This window comes from Aquila chrysaetos, chromosome 5, assembly GCF_900496995.4.
Source record: "Aquila chrysaetos chrysaetos chromosome 5, bAquChr1.4, whole genome shotgun sequence".
Classification (NCBI taxonomy): domain Eukaryota; kingdom Metazoa; phylum Chordata; class Aves; order Accipitriformes; family Accipitridae; genus Aquila; species Aquila chrysaetos.
The window spans coordinates 52,855,118-52,871,891 of NC_044008.1; the positions used below are offsets into that span (position 1 = coordinate 52,855,118).

Consider the following 16,774-nt stretch of genomic DNA (forward strand, 5'->3'; position numbering starts at 1 on the left):
GGTTTTTTATTTTAAAAGCTGAAAGGGGCCCTATGTGGTTGCTGGTTTGGGTGGCCTTATTGGGAAGGAGTCGGAGAGCCCCAGGCAGGACCAACCCCAGGAGCATCCTCTGCCATTGGACCCATCCCCGCAGCCAGACATTGCTCATGCGGCCAAATTCGCAGCAGGACCTTGCCAGGCTTTTTGGGGCAGAAGCAGGGGAAGAGACCTGGCCCGCTCTCCCCGGGGGAGCAGGCGGGGATGGCAGGCTGCCCACTGCCTGCCTCTGCCTCTGCCCCTGCCCTGTGCTAATGAGCGAGTTACACAACGAGAAGCTTTTATACTTCGTTAATCGGGTCCGGCATCCCAGCCCGCCCCTCCACGCACGCTGTGGCCTGCCGGCGGAGCCCCGGCTCCCTCCTTCCCTCTCCTCAGCTGCCTTTTGTAATGTTTTAATGGGGTTTCTTGCCTGGGTTTGTGCTGACTTAATTACAAAGCTGCAGTGAGTTGATGCCTTGTGACGGTCTAATCCCAACCCGGTGACTCTACAAAGCTTTCGCCCGGCTATCTTGCTGCTCCACTCCAGCCTTGCCGTCCGTGCGTCCATCTCGGCCCCGTGCACTGACCCTCTGCGGACGGTTCAGCTTTTCCTCTCCTTGGTGAGTATCCAGGACTTTTTCCACCTGAAATAACTTCATTGGAGACCATCATCCCGACCTCCCTTAACCTGGCATCTCCGGGGTTGGGATTGCTTTTAGTGGCTGGAAAAAGGGGATGCCCATCCCTTCCCCAGGAGCTGGTGGGGAAGAAGATGCCCCTGGGAAGTGGCTGAACTGGAGCCAAGCATCCCTCGCACAGCCTGGCCTTGGAGCTGGTGCTATGGCTGGGCAGGGGCAGGGTCAGGTGCTGAAGCTGGATGAAGGCAGCCCTCTCCCTCCTCCCCATGCATGGGAACGAGGTGTTTCACCCAGACCACGTTGGAAAGATGCCGAGGCTTGCAGTCCAGCATTGCAGCTGGCGATGGGCTCTGGGCTGGAGCAGCGGGGCTCGAGGGTTTGGGAAACACTCTGGGGATAACGGGGTAGTAGAAATAAAAGGCAAAAAAAGCACAAGCTGGCTGGCTGGCTCCTTGGCCAAAGCTGGGTGCTTGCCTCTGCCTGTATGAAGGTGGTCTGAGACAAAACAGCGCTGGCTGAGCTCATGGGGTTGGAGGTCCCCATGAGATGCCCCCAATCTCCAGCGGAAAGGCAAAGCCGGAAAAAAAGTGTGAACGTGTCAGATGATCAATACCCACATTTTTAAGCTGCTTTTGCAAACATCCCTGGTGTTTCTCAGGCTGCTCAGCCCCTAGCAGGCAGGCAGAGATGCGGGCAGTACGTAACGGAGCCGAGGAGGATTGGGGGTGTCCTCTGGGCACACACCTCCAGCCCTGCCTGAACAAGAGGGGCAGGGATGGGGCATGGGGGGGGTGCGGAGGCCATTGGGATCCCCACCGCTGCTGATTCATCCTTCCCTCTCCCAGTGTCCTGCAGCCAACAGAGGACAGAGGACGACATGTCTACAGTTGTGAGTACTGCCTCTGCACCGCCCCAACCCTGGGCTCTGAGCATCCCCTCTGTGCGCTGCTGGCATGGGGTGCACCCCACGCACCCCTTGCCTCCCCAGCTGCTCTCGGTCTGCGACAGGGAGCCTGGGCAGCACACAGCCCATCCCCATCCCATTGCGTGCCCTTGGGTGCGTGTGTGGAGGCTCTGCTCTTCCCCATAGCCCCCTACCCCAGGAGACCTGCAGCGGGGTAGGGAGCTGGGGAGACCCCACATCCTCTCCTCACCCCCAGACGGGCACCTTCCGCATCGTCTCGGAGGAGGAGCAGGCCCTGCGCACCAAGCTGGAGCGCCTCACCACCAAGGACCATGGCCCTGTCTTCGGGAGGTGTGAGAAGATCCCCCCGCACACCCTGCAGAAGGTGAGGGCGGCCACGGGGAGCAGGTGCAGCCCAGGGCTCCTGCTCTTTCTTGGGGGCCAGAGGAGACCCTCGACGGGCTCTTGTGTTGGGAGGGGCTGCACTTACCCCAAAGGGTCTGCAAGTAGGGGACTTGGATGACCCTGCCCTCCCTGCACTGGGATGCTGCAAGGAGCATCACTACACTCCCCCAGCTTTTGGGTGCCTAATGACCTCCAGGGTGTTTTGGGGTGTGTGTGGGGCATGACTGAGCTGGGTCCCCTCTCTGCTCCCCTCCAGGCGAAGGATGAGCTGAACGAGACGGAGGAGCAGAGGGAGGTGGCGGTGAAGGCGCTGCGGGACCTGGTGCAGGAGCGGGCGGGCGGCGAGGAGGTGTGCAAGGCGGTGGCCGAGAAAGTGCAGGGGAAGGACGACTCCTTCTTCCTCCGCTTCATTCGCGCCCGCAAGTTCGACGTCCACAGGGCCTATGACCTGCTGAAAGGTGGGGAGGGGTCCCAGGCTGTGATGCTGGGTGAGGACAGGGGTACACATCCACCAGCAGCTCCCAGTCCTGTGCTGGTGCCTCCTAGCCCCCCCGGTCTGGGCTGTGCTGGCAGAGCAGGACCCTGGCATGGGAAGGAGATGAGGAGAGGATAAATAGAAAAACGCAGGGCTTGGGATGCAGGGGAAAGAGTTGGGATGGGGAAGGAAATAAATGAGGGCGATACCAGGCACCCCGCAACACCAGGACAGTCCCATTCCTTGCTAATTTACCCGACAAAATGGGAAGAAAAATGCATTTGGCGGTGGCAGGCTATTTCATTTGTGCAGCAAACCCAGCTGGTTTGGGCTGCATCCTCTCAAGACCCCCACACCCTATACACGCCCCTCTATCCCTGGAAGGAGCTGGTCCTGCACCCACCCTGATGCTTCTGTGCATGGTGCCTGGTGGGCTCAGCACACCTGGGACCCCTCAAGGGTAGGGCGCAGGGTGGGGGGCTTGTGGCACCCCCTCCCCACACTGAAAGTGACCCATAGGGATGGAGGGGGAGTGGGAGGGCAGCCCGGGGGGTGGCTGCCGGCAGGGACCTGCCTGGCTCCGGCTCCGCTCTTCTTTGTGTTGGCCTGGAGGATAATGAGTTGTAATTATCAGCACTGGCTCTCAGACGAGAGGTTTTGTTTGTCCACTTTTCCCAGGACGAGATTCCTTATTTTGTGCCTGCAGGGTGCCAAGGGAGGGGAGCTGGGGGACATCACCCAAATGAGGAGGAAGGGGAGAAGGGAAATGAGGGAAAAAATGACTTCATCTGCTTGTTGAGATGTCAGAGAGAAGGCAGGCATGGGAAGCCCCTGGCATGGGGAGAATAACGCTGAGCATGCTAGGGCTGAGGCTGGTCTGCTGCTGAGCTCCTTTTCCCCACCTTTGCTGGAGGAGACCTGACCCATGTGGACTCCAGGCACAGCCGGTCTGCAGCTCTCGGGCTCAGGACCAATGTCTCACCATTGCCAGTCCATCCTGTCTCTGGGGCCTCCCCAACTTCCCGAGGCCAGGCGAGCAGCTGTTGTCCTCCCCAATTTCTGCCTCTCTCCAGGCTACGTGAACTTCCGCCAGCAGTATCCTGAGCTCTTCGACAACCTGACCCCCGAGGCCGTGCGCAGCACCATCGAAGCTGGCTACCCCGGCATCCTGGCTAGCAGAGACAAGTATGGCCGGGTTGTGATGCTCTTCAACATTGAGAACTGGGATTACGAAGAGATCACCTTCGATGAGGTCAGCTCAGCCCAGCCCAGCCCAGCCCAGCTGTCACTCCCAGAGCAGCACGGTCCTGCTCCTGGGCTTGTCCCGCTCAGCACGTCTGAGTGCAGCATCCCTTAGACACGCATATACGTATGTCCACACGCAGCCTCCAGCCGGTAAATCCAGGTTGAAGCAGATCTGTAGCCCTTTGAATTTATCCTTCCAGGGAGTCTGGGAGAGCATGGTCCATACCAAAGGGTTCACCTTCCTTCCCCCTGACACGGTGCAAGATGCAGGCCAAATTCAGGTGTGCATCCCCCAGCCCAGGTAACACGAGGTGAAGAAAGGCACCACACCATAAAACCAAGGTGCTTGAGGAAGGAGGAACCCACAGGGCAGAGGAGGAAACTGAGGCATAGGGCACAGAAAGGGCTTCTTGGCAAAGAGGTCTCCAGGCATGTAACTCACAAGTTCTCCAAGCTCCGCTTTCTGCTCAGCTCTGAATTCAGTGGGAACATATCCTTGATCCAGACCTGAGATGTGCCCACCTTGAAAGGGGAACATGGTGGTTGTTGAGCATCCTCCTAAATGCCCTCCCTGCTCTGAAGTCCTGGGGCTGGCTGCAACAGGCAGGCTGGAGTCAAGCAGACCCTGGCTAACACTGCATGGGAGTCTTCCTGGGAACCTCCTGGGGTCTATGGGAGGTGAGACCTAATACCAGAACCTGCTTCTCTCCACCAGATCCTTCGTGCCTATTGTGTTATCTTGGAGAAGCTGCTGGAAAATGAAGAGACCCAGATCAATGGTTTCTGCATCATTGAGAACTTCAAGGGCTTCACCATGCAGCAGGCATCAGGGATCAAACCCTCTGAGCTCAAGAAGATGGTGGACATGCTGCAGGTGAGGTAGCAAAGTCTTTTGCCCAGCAGTGGCAGAGCAGGCCCTGGGGGAGCAGAGAGCTCAGGGAAGGGTGAAAGGCAGGGCTAGCAGGGTTTGGGATTGCCACTACACTGGCACCATGAGAAAGCACCGTGGAGAGGCTGTTCCCTGGCACACGCTCCTTCCCTTGCCAGCTAATTGGCTAAATCCTGCAAGATGGATCCTATTTTTCTGGCCCCAGCCCCCTGCCCTCTCAAATGGCCAACCAGAAGCAGTACCACCACTCCTTGCAGCATCCTACAGCATGGCCTGGAGGCCTTTCCTCACCACCGTCTCAGCCCAGCCCCATCCAGGCTGGAGAGAGACTCACAGGCGCTCCAGGATTTCTGCCCTTAGACCAGAGGCCAAAGACAAAGCTCTCCCCAGGGCAGGAGGACAGCAGAGATGTGGTCCTTCTCATGGAGTGGGAGCAATGAACCATCTGTGAGGCTCTTCAGCTTCCCTGGTGGTCCTGGGGTTGGGACAGCTGATCCTCTGGGTCCATCAAAGAGAGAAGGGGAGATTGGGCAAGGGGAGCCATGGCAGTGCTGGGGTGTCTATTGCTGCCCACCCAGATCTGCAGGGCCAGCACCCTTTGTAACTGTCTGTGTCTGGGTTTGGGATCCTAGGACTCCTTCCCAGCACGGTTCAAGGCCGTCCACTTCATCCACCAGCCTTGGTACTTCACCACCACCTACAACGTGGTCAAACCTTTCCTGAAGAGCAAACTGCTGGAGAGGGTGAGTGTGGGAAAGAGACCTGGAGGCAGAGGCACATCCCTGGGTGAAACAGAGCATCTGGGAAGAGTTGCCCAGGTTCTCTGCTGAGGGTCACTCCTGTCTCCCACCAGGTCTTTGTGCACGGGGAGGAGCTGGAGTCCTTCTACCAGGAGATCGACATTGACATCTTACCAGCAGACTTTGGTGGCACCCTGCCCAAGTACGACGGCAAAGCAACTGCAGAGAAGCTCTTTGGGCCCCGCATTGAGGCTGAAGACACAGCACTCTAAACTGGGATCCGCTTCCCCTCCCCTGTAAAATAGGATCAGAGGTGGCCCTCTAACCCCAACCACCTCCTTATTGTAGCATTGATTGAATGACTGCTCGTGATGAAGCGCTCTGGGCACGTTGCTCCATGCCTGTCCCTCCCCTCCCCAAACCTGGCAGCGGGCTGCCTGGCAGCCCTGTCCCTCCCTGGCAGAGCATCTTTCCCTTGGGAGCCAGCAGGAAAAGGAGGCCACCAGCCCTCTCCCACAGCACACCCTGAAGCTGCAGTGGGACGACAAGGAGAGCATCTGCTCTGGGAAGGGAGGGCTACAGCGAGGGAGAAAAAAAGTGTTTAACAGCAGAGCTCTGGGGTCCCTTGGGGCAAGTGGCCAGGAACAGGGGTGCAGCTTTTTGGGCCCAGTTGCTGGCTGCACTGCTTGTTCTAAGGAGGCCAGGAGTGCCAGTGCTGTCCCCCCATCATTGACTGCCCTTTGGCACAGGGGCCAAGGAACTGGCCACCTCGATCATACCTGCATCCCTGAACGAGCTCCCCCATGGCTGGGCAAGGACCCCCAATTGTCAGTCATCTGCTCTAACCAGAAAAGAGAAAACAGCCCAAAAGATGCAAACAGGGCCCAGCTGGCTCTGCCTAATACCTGCTCAGCCAGGCGGGCAGGGAGGAGGAACAGAGGCTGCAGCAGCCACTAAGACTAGGAGACAGATTTTAACTGCAGGACAGTGAAAGACAAGCAGAACATACCCTCCTAAATCCTTCAAAAGCCTCAGCACAGCTGTTTCTCCTAGCACTGCATCACGAGAGGGAGCTCAGTCAGGGAAGCCCCACCAAAAGCTACCACACAGGGCAGAGGAGGGTCCTCGCCCAGCAAACAGAGCTGTGCCTGATGCTAATGGTGATCAGCCCTTGCTAACATGGAGTCAGCGGGACCAGGATGGGGAGGAGGGAGGCAGAAGTAGCTGCGTCCCAGGCAAAGCAGTCTGTTCCAGTTCACAAACCAGGGATCTCCTCCAAGGAGCTGATCAGATACCCGTTTCCAGACCATCTTCTCCTCCCTTGGCCAGCAGTAGAGCTTGGAGAGGAGCAAGTTGCTGGTCTCTGCCCAGGTTACCTTCTTGTCTGTTAACCTGGTCCTGCAGCATGCCCTGTCCCTGCTCCCTCCCTCTCAGCCCCGCAGCTACACACGGGTGCCTTTCATCAGCCAGAAGACCAGACCCCCACCCGAAGCTGGCTGAGGTGGAGGGTGCTGACAAGAGCCACATTCATCAGGGCACTGGCTCAGGCTCAAACCAAACAGGATGTCGGCTCTGAAGCTGCAGGGAGGATGGGGCCTGTCTGGGCAGAGGCGACTGGGGTTAAATCTGTTTTCTCCAGCCTCACCAGCATGGCTAGTCCATGCGTGGCGAGTCCCAGCCTGAGGCTGTGCCAACCTTGTGCGAGAGCCCAGAGGGAGAGCGAAAAGTACCTCTCCGCTGTGTTTGGCTCCTTACTGTGCAGCACTCTCCACAGGGCCAGGAAGCATCTGGAGGCATCTGAAGGAAACCACACGTGACAACCCTACAACCATCAGGCCAGTGCAAAAACAACAGCACAGCTTGCTTGGGACACAGAGCAATTGCAGCTCACTTGTAAAAATAGAAGACTACAAAAAAAACCCAACCAAACAAAAAAACCCCCCACACACAGAGGGAGCACCACACTGCTGCCTCTGGGATTTGGACTGGGACAGGCACAGCTCCTGGGAGGTCCCTGTGGCAGCTCACCACTGCTGGGACAAATTGTCAGCCAGTAGCTTACAATGATGGGGAGATGGAGAACAGCAGAGCAAACCAAGCAGGGAGCATGATCCATGCCAGCCTCAGCTTCCCCCCAGAGTGACTCTGACCAAGCCAGGAAGGAGTTTTGAAGTAGATCTAACAGCTAAATCACAATGGCCAATAAACTAGAGATGGAGCCCAAAACACTGCCTCCCACAGAGCAATTCTCATTACAGGGGAAGAGCAGCAACAGTCCTGGCCCAGCCCAGCCACCCCAATGGCTCACCAGTCCCAGTTACCCTCCACATCTGTCTCACTTGGTCCATAGGTAAAACACCACACACCAGTGAGCTCTTAGTGTCAGTCAAGTAGTGCATTTGGCAGGGCTTTTCTATGCTGTGGGCTCAAAGATGTCAATGTCCTGGCTGGAGATGGTGTTGTGTGTTTCCTCTGCCAGCAGCTGAAAGATTAGGAAATTCACTTGCTCTCAAGTAGGGAAAAATAACCGATGATGATTTCTGCAGAAACACATGAGCCAGAAGCTTTGCCACACACTCCAGGGAAGCTATCATCCTGGAGGAGAGTCCTTCCACATGCTGCAGGAAGGGCCACAGCTAAGCCCTCCATCCTGCTTTGGGTCTCAGCCCTGGCACAGCTGTAGGTCTGGCTCTGGAGCATTCCTCCAGCAAGCAACCTAGTGATCCTAGGAGAACCTGGGGGCTGACACAGGACTGTCAGAACCTGCTCTCATCCACCAGCAAAAATAGCCCTTCAGTATTTTCAGGGCAGGCATTCAGCTTTTTAAGCTGATGCCATCTCCATTCTCCACCAGAGTGGCATCAAAGAGCTCTCTTGGCCAGAAGACAAAAAGCAACTAGGAAAGGCTTGAGCATCACTAGTGCTTGTGTCACATGCTGCAAGGGAGAGAGGGGGAGAAGATAAAGTCACCCCCCCACCTAGCTCCCCAAGTTGGGCTCAGGGAAAGCTAGGCTGCGAGCCTCTGTCAACTGCCAAGAAAGCCACACACTCCTTTGTTCAAGAGCCTGCTAGACACCCTATGCTAAGCCACCAAGCCCAGCCCCAGCAGATGTGACAGCCAGGGCAATTGTTGGATGCTCCTATATATAGCAGGAATTGTTAAGACTGACTTCTCCCTAGAGGCTTTCTGTAACAGCTCTGTCCTTGTTCTGCTCTCTGGAACACAGAGGCAGAAGGCGTCTCCAGCTGGAGATGACAGCATGGCAGGGGCTGGCACACCAAACATGTTTTACATACAGCCCCTGTGCAGTCTTCCCATTTACCTACTTGATACTCACTTCAGCTTTCAGTGGGCAATGAGCCCGGTCTTTCAGAGGTGGACACAGAAGCTGCAACAAGTGAAAGATGGAGAAAACACCCCCAACACTGCCACAGCTCTTGTCCTCCGCACCCCAGAAATATGGAAGGACTGCAAGCTTGAGGTTTCTCCCTCAAAGGAGGGATTAATTCACATTTCCTAGAACAATTAGGGCCCTTGCATTTACCACTAGAATAGCCGACTAGTGGGTCAAAACATAGAGGCAACACCATAGTTCATGAAACAGGAGTTACTGACAAAAGTTGTCCTGTCTGCAATTGAGGGAGCAGCAAACCAACTCCTGCCTTAGTGTACACCACAGGGGTATAAGGACAGACTTTCCCCAAGAGTCTTGTTTTAGACAGTACTAGTGAACAGAAACTAACATCTAATACTAATTCACATGTAAGGCCTAGGACTAAAGGATTCCTCTTGTTCCTCCTTTAGCTAATCCAAACCTCATAACTGAGGGAACATGTTCAGATACCCAGTTGCATTTTAATCAGTATTACCTTGTTAGCCCAGTATATTCCCACATCAGATTATCTTCTCCCCACTGCTGAGGAAGTGAGTGAGAAAGCATGGCTACTTTGCCCGTCAAAGCATGACAGCTGGACTTCATCACCTAGTAACATAGCACACAGTCACTACATGTAGCACTGACTTCAATAAGTCCTTTATTTTTAAATAAAGAAATCCCACTGAATCAAAGATAACAAAATTACATTTTGTTTTGCAATGACCTCCATTTTACACCACACAGAAGAACAAAAAATCAAAGAAAAAAATCAAAGACATTGTTTCATATATATTTTTATATATAATTTTAAAGGTAAACATCAGCAGATATAGAAAAATTGCATTGCTAGTTGCAAATCATCTCCCCTGCAGCTGTCAGCTCCAGAGAATCTGACTCAGAACATGGCAGCAGGGAGAGTGTCTCAGTATACAAGCTTTTTCAGGGCAGCATTTAGAGGTGGTTGCAGAGTATAATTTTGCCAATTTGAAAATATTTTCATAGTAAACTGCTCACCAAGAACATTAGAAGTCACTCAGCCTGTTCTAACACAGCTGCATGGGCAAAATGAGAAGAGCACAGGTCTGTTCTTCCTGAACTCTCCACACACCTCTTCAGCTTGGGATTTTCAGAGAAAGAGGTTATGCTTTCTCAAAAAGGATGTCTAGTGATCTGTCACTGAGAATTATGGTCAAGCTGTCAAGTAACACAATGACAAAACATGCTCCTTTACAAAGCTGCTGACTTGGGCTAAGCAGTAGGGTTTGGTTATATCAAATACAAGTGGGTTTTGTTTGGCTTTTTTTTTTTTTTTTTTTTTTTTTTTAAGACTTCCCAGTTGGCAGGGGCCATGAGAAGGGTCAACATCCCAGTAGAGCTACAGTGGAGATCCTAGAAGGAAGTTCTGTATCTAATCAAAGCTCTTGCATGACCAGAGACAGACAATGCAAGCTTGTCATTCAGACAGAAGCAAAAAGGCTTTGTATAGAGCCACCTCGTGGGATTAGGCTCCTTACTGGCATTAAAACTACCTGGCTTAGGCAAGGCCATTGGGTGAGACAGAAAGAAAAGCCTTTATCCACAAGTGGAGCTTTTGGAGAGTGTTATCAGATAGACTTGAAAAAGGCTGTTCGATACCAGCAGAGCCAACCTGATAAATGCTGCCCTGGATTGCAGTGTTTGTGTCCATGGATTAACCAGCAAAACCAAGAATACAGATGTTCAGAATGCAATGGTTCAGGATAACCCTAGAAACCCTTGCACCACAGCATGGAAAGCTGGCAACTGCTTTGACTCATTAATGGTACTTATGCCTAAGCTCCCCCAACAGCTGAGAAAGTCCAGGCCAGTGTAACAGACACTCCCAGCGATAAAAGGGGTACAGTTACAAGGCACCCCTCCCTCAGTCTGGTGTTGCTCTGAGGGATTCTAAGCTTGGAGGAAACTCAGAAAGTCCTCACACCAAGAAGGGCTCTTTGCTTTTCACCTAGAAGCCATGAAGGAGACACTGCCCTGAGTCACTGTGGCTCCAGGACCTGCCCAGCCAACCGACCCATCTAACAAGTAAGGACACATGGAGTATGACTCAAGCCAGAAACAAGATGCTCTCCACAACAAATGACTTATGCACCACAAGGCTAGGGCCTTTTCTGGTCTCCTGGAAAAAGACTGTGAAGAATTTCAATAAGCTCCAGACAGGCATAATATTTCTAGAAAAACTTGGAAGCAATCCAGGTGACTAAACTGTTTGGCAATTAAATGCTGAAGTTGCTACTGTCTACTCTTTCTTTTGAGATGTAGTCACTTAGGCAACCTACCTCCAGCTACGCTGCTGGAGAGTTAATAGACACAAGAACTTTGGGATTATAAGGTAACAAGTCACATATTAGGCAAAGCAAACCCTCCTTCTATGACTCAATCCCTACTGCTAGAGGAGCAGAGCGCTGAAAATGATCCACTGCTTATGTACACTGTTATTTTAAGCCTTGAAATAGACTGTAGCTAGTTGTAGGCTGCCCACAAGGGTCCTTTAAGTTAGCGTACACTTGTACAGTGTACACCGCCAGAGGTGTCTCACTATCTAGTGTCTGAAAATTCATTTACTAAAAAGCAAAGCCCCAAAGGCTCTGACAGAGCTGTTACTGAAGTTTCTAGATATGCTGATGTCAAGGGAGGGGGAAAAGAAAGGGCAAGGCACCACGTGTCAAAGGGCTGTGGTCTAGAAACTTGTGACAGACCCAGGACAGATGACACACAGGTAGCTTGGCTAAATTCAGTACTGGAGCTAATAGTTCCCAACATCTTTGCTTAATGCCCTGTCTTGGTAACCTGTATCTTCATGAACAGGAACTGCAGAAAAAAAAGACTACAGGGAAGTGCAAGTGTCTGTCTTTACAGTGCAACTACAACACTGCCAAACCCATCTGAAAACACCGTCAATTTAGAAGCTAAGGGACCATTAAAAATGCTGGCAGATCTGATGTAGTGGAAGCTGCAAGTTCCTTGTGTTCAGTAAGAGCAAGTCCTAGCTGCTCACCTACAATCTTCAGATCTCTCCAGACACTGACAAAGGTGATGGTTGGACCAGCCTAACCAAAGAGTAATAGTTCTACAACTTGCTGTCTGATTGAGAGAGTCCTTGGGGTTTATGATCAAGTGCTACTTACATCCAGTGACAGGAAAGAGGTGTGCATACCACATGAGACTACCTGTGGAAGAGCTCTGCTAATGCTTTTTCTAATCCCAGTTCAAAACTAAACAGAGCACATGACAGATTCATCATGCTGTAATTTTGAACTGCACTATCAGACTATACTGTAATGATCTACAAGAGCACACTTCAACTACCTCATGTCCTGACAAAAGATGAAAAAGGTGACTTCACCTTTAAGACTTAAAAATTCAGATTGCATTTAAGGTTGAGTTCACTGGGCAAATGAAGACCACCTGCCCACATCACACGACTAGTATTGCCTTATTTTGGGAGAAAAGGGTATTTCAGATCAAGACTGTACATCCTATGCATCTTGGGGTACTGGCACTAGGTATCAGTCACTGTCAGCAGCAAGATTTAATACACAATTCCTTTCTTTGAAGGTCTTTAGATAACATGCACTGCAGCTTAACTTTCTCCTCTCCCACCTTCCTAAGATCTCTAAGTTACTGCTGCAAGTCTGACACCATGAGTCTTGCTCTGAAAGCAGCATCAAATTGGGTGAGATGAGAACATGTTTTTTGTTCTACTGCTTCCACCTACAACAAGCTTAGTAAGCTGAACCTCAGGCTCCAGAAACCTTGCACAAACAAGCCGTGACAAAAGTTCTTCTTCCCCAAAGAGGCTAGAATTAGTTGGTCAAGCCACAAGTGGTTTGAACAGCTGTAGATGCAAGTGCAAAAACAGGTCAAAGGAGCAAGACAGAGACCCATATTACTTCTGTAGTTGAGAGTTTCAGAAAGACCACAGCATTGGCACTTCTGAAGTATGAAGGCTTGGGTTGCGGGGGAGGGAAGGAGTGTTCCTCAAAAAGACCCTCCAACTTTAAAGAAAAAAACAATCTGATTAGACAAAGCCACAGCTCCTGCTGCTTTGAGAATTGCCCAGTTGCTCACCTCATTTTAGAAAACTTGCCTAAAAACTGGTCATTGATCGACTGGCGATCTGCTGTAGTGAAATCAGTTTGAAACAAGGGTACATTTGACAAGAAGGTCGCTTCCTCATACCTCAGGAACAGAAAAACCCATTTGAAAGCCTAGTTCATCAAGAATGATCTTCTTTACAAAATGGAAGAAGGAAATTTTTTTTCCAAGACAAAGCTTTCCAAGACAAAGCTCTGCTTTCAGAGGAACTGGCATGACTTGGCCAAAAAGTAGAGGCAAAACACTTGCCTTGCCTCGGCATTAACCTTCCCAGACAGTACCCAGCCAGTTCTCACCCTCCAGACTTTCACATTCCAGGCAAGTCAACTGAACTGTTCTGCCAGTCTGGTGTCCTGGGGAAGAAGGCAGAGCTTCAGCCAGTTGAGGAACTGGGCAGAGCACCCCTGTTTTTGATAAGGCTCTCAAGTTGAGGAAGGCAGATATTTTGCTCTCAAAGGAGGTCAGATGCATGCTGACCTTTCTTTCATAGGTATCCACATGTTGGGTTATATGATGGGCTTTTCACCTCAACAGTGGTATTGGTACCAAGGACAACTTCTGTTCCTCTAGAGCTGTCTGAAGTTGATACTCATCTCAGCATAGTAAAGCTGGATTGAGGAAGGATACATGAAGCATGGGAAGGGCAGTTTTGTTTCCTCAAGGCAGACAGCCATGACCTGTGTAAGCTACAGCTGTAGCATACTATGAAAGTCAAAACACTTCTAAAGTTGTAACCCACTGGAGATAAAAACCATATCCCCTTAACACACCTAAATTTATACTGTATCTATTTGATGTGTACAAGTGTTGTTTACACTCCACCTCTGTTGACGTGAGAAGATATTTAAGTCATATCCAATGAATATTACATGAACAGTTACTTAAGCAAAAATCTGAAATGTCTTTTATGACAGATTTTAGTGATATACAGATGCAGTATGAATAAGAGGATAACAACATAGAGACAAGATATCCATCAGCTAAGAATATCCTTGCTAACTGATGCCTTAAAATAGTTCTTAAGGAACAGCCACAAGCATGGCCAAGTCTTGCTATAGCTTTATTTGGTCACATCTTTTCTTTGAAGAAGAAATGAAACCTGGATTTACTAACAAGGAGAATGTGCAGATATCCACAGTTCCTTGTAACAGGCCAAGGTGTCTGGCCTAAGGCAAATGAAAGGAATTTCCTGATATGATAATGCACCTTTGCTACAATAGTTAATTATTGCTTTATTAAAACAAAACACCACCTCTCCAACCTACTGCAGTTCACTGACAGGACAGTCCAGAAGGCTTGTTCTCCTATATTACCAGACTGAAGTCTTGCAGCTTGTTTCATCCTTAAGCTATAAACTAAAGTGCCTGGAACACAGACCAAGGCTGAAGCAATAAAGTGCTAATTGATGTGGGAAGCATGACAGGAAAAGAACTTCACTGACACAGTGATAGAGAAGTCCTGAGGATGGATTAATGACACTACCATATTGACAGAACACACAGTAAAAAAAGATTTTGACCACAAAGTTTCAGTCTCCAGATTGTCATGGGACAACTTTCCTTCCAGGGGATAGACTAGAGTCTTTAATAATCATCTTGGCACAGACCATAACAGCCACTTGAGGGAAAAGCACAAGGGAATAGGCATCTTTCCTGCAAACAGCTTTCACACTTCACTTTGCACATTAAAACTAGAAGAGGATGTCTGGGTGTGGAAAAGGAATTCAAGTGAGGAAGAGCCCAGTGTCTTACTGGAGCCAGTAATCCTACAGCATTTACACAGATATGGAAGTAGTTAGCCATGCAAAGATTATCATTTTAGTTGCACAGGGCTAGAGACATCCAGTTCCCCATCAACTGTAAGGCAAGTCATGTGTCTGAAAACCATTTGATGCTTTGAAAGCTAAGGGGAAGAATTTTGGTATGATTTACCCTGACATAAGGGGAATAAATCTAAAATAGATACATTCCCCCCAACAAATTAATCCCTAACAGAATACATAATTGTCTATGAAATATTCTTAAAAACAGATTGAGCTCACAGAAAGATCCTGCAGATTCTTAATCACTGGTTTCCATTTGGAAGCCAGAGCCAGCTTTAAAAAGCCCTGGGTTAAACAAAAAAATCCAGTACTAAAAAGATGACTACATTTAAGAAGAGGCAAAGATGACAAGAAGGTGACTGATCTGGTCTTGGTGTGAGAACAAATTAACATAGAAACATTAACTGGTATTACCAGCCTGCAGCTTTTTTCTACTTGGAGTCCCAGCATAAAGACAGCCCAATCCACAGACAGCTGAAGCATGGAAAAGTTAAGTATTTTTAAACTGATTGACTTGTGTAAGTGCATTCCTAGGAACTAAAAGGCCTCCCTTGAGATGGTGCAAGGCTGGAACTCCACTTGCAGTCAAGCATCTGTTTTTCCAAGCCACATTGTAGTGGCTTACAGACTGAACCACTTACTGGCTTGTGGCTTGGTACAGGGTTTTTCCAGCACCGGGACAAAGAACAGAGTCATAGTTACACTGTAATCTGCACCTAAACAAACACTTCAGATCAAGTTTTTGACCAGCAGGTGAAGAGATTTTGACATCTGAAACCTCTGCTATATTAAAGCAAGCAGTCTTTAGCTCAATAACCCTGTAACAAGTCAGAGTCAGCAACCTAATTCTTCAAGCAGAGCAGTAAATTACAAACCCAAGTGACTATATATGCAAAGATGCTCTGACCAGATATTAACCTCCACTTTAACTCCACTTTGGAAGAAAACATTGTGATCAAACCCCAGCCATAGGATATCAAAGAGAATGGAACCTGAAGCAGCAGGTGAGGGAACAAGATGTTCCCAAAGGGCGAGATACACTGAAGTGATCCATAGTCTTTGGGTCAACTACTCCTGGCCAGATAGACCCTGCTCTGTGTCTGAGCAGTGAGACTTTGTCTTCTCCCACTGGCAGATGGCATTGGCATACTGTACCACAAGCTTATCCATCCAGGTAAGAGGTTCCGGGAATAGTACAGACCCCTCAAAAAATCCCAGGTGGCCTCCATGAAGGGGCAGCACATGCATGACATTTTCCCTTTTCTCTGTAAAACAAAACGAGGCACAAAGTTCCAGAAGGTTAACATCTTAGAGCTGAGAATGAAACCATCTTAGGTTATGATAATCAACTTGACCCTTGGCATAGCATCTGAACCAAAGGAGCAGTCACATGTAGGAAGCAGAAATGCACTGACAAAGGCCACAGCTACTTTGAAGTCCAAAGCACATAACCTCACTGCTTCACAGAACAGGATAGTCTGCAGGAACCAATCCCAGCCAGTATGAGAAGTCTGCCCAAGAAACACTGCTGGCTGGGCCCTTACAGCAGTACCTGTATTGCCATAACAACACTCATTCTTTAGCAAACGAGTATCTTTAACTTGCAAGCACTGGAACTAGGACTGTTAGCATCATGTCGAGCTGCACTAAGCTCTGACAGTATATCAGCCACCTTGTTCCATGCATAGTGAGAAAATCCCTGTGCTTTCTTCTGTCTGGAAGCAGCTGTGAATAAACTCTCTGCTCACAGCTTTCAAACAGGAAAAGAATTAACCCTGCTTCCCTCCCTATGCATCCACTATTTGTGTGACAAAGCAGCAGCCAGCTCCCTCTTCCGAGCTTCTAAAGGTAATTTGCCTTTTTCCTTGGCTGAAGATAGATGGCTCACAGAACTCTTTTCAAGGGAGAGATCCTAGTCCAGTACCAAATAACACAGCCATACATGTGCCCCCCCTTTCATCAGCAAAGGGGACTGTTCATAGGTACTTGATCAAAACTATTACTATAATAACCCATCTTTCTACTAAATCCCAGTGAGGAATGAAGACATGGGGGAGCATTTTTCCATTCAAGAATGTAACCTGAATGTAACCTGCTGGCTATCAACACAAGCCAAAACAGCAGAAG

The 16,774-nt window shown here is 50.0% G+C and overlaps 2 protein-coding genes across 3 annotated transcripts in view; one reads left to right on the forward strand and one right to left on the reverse strand.

Annotated features, from left to right (window-relative positions):
- The first annotated feature begins 445 nt into the window (after positions 1 to 445).
- Positions 446 to 7,540, forward strand: RLBP1 (retinaldehyde binding protein 1). Its single transcript, XM_030013751.1, has 8 exons — positions 446 to 638; positions 1,502 to 1,545; positions 1,817 to 1,945; positions 2,222 to 2,423; positions 3,514 to 3,692; positions 4,401 to 4,559; positions 5,207 to 5,317; positions 5,428 to 7,540. Exons 2-8 carry the CDS (start codon positions 1,534 to 1,536, stop codon positions 5,584 to 5,586), a joined length of 951 nt encoding a protein of 316 aa, XP_029869611.1. The 5' UTR covers positions 446 to 638; positions 1,502 to 1,533; the 3' UTR covers positions 5,587 to 7,540.
- Positions 7,541 to 9,150: 1,610 nt separating this feature from the next.
- The window catches only part of ABHD2 (abhydrolase domain containing 2, acylglycerol lipase), a 42,885-nt gene continuing 35,261 nt past the window's right edge, over positions 9,151 to 16,774 (reverse strand). For both annotated transcript variants that reach the window (XM_030013749.2, XM_041123483.1), the window contains exon 11: positions 9,151 to 15,912. In XM_030013749.2, coding sequence (XP_029869609.1) covers positions 15,716 to 15,912 — 197 coding nt within the window. In that variant the 3' untranslated portion in view covers positions 9,151 to 15,715. The remainder of the gene's footprint in view (positions 15,913 to 16,774) is intronic.

What these genes read in the sequence shown, in the direction of transcription:
- RLBP1 (XM_030013751.1), top strand. An exon ending in GGCCTATGACCTGCTGAAAG is followed by an intron (nt 2,424 to 3,513) that starts GTGGGGAGGGGT and finishes GCCTCTCTCCAG; the next exon opens with GCTACGTGAACTTCCGCCAG. An exon ending in AGATGGTGGACATGCTGCAG is followed by an intron (nt 4,560 to 5,206) that starts GTGAGGTAGCAA and finishes TTGGGATCCTAG; the next exon opens with GACTCCTTCCCAGCACGGTT.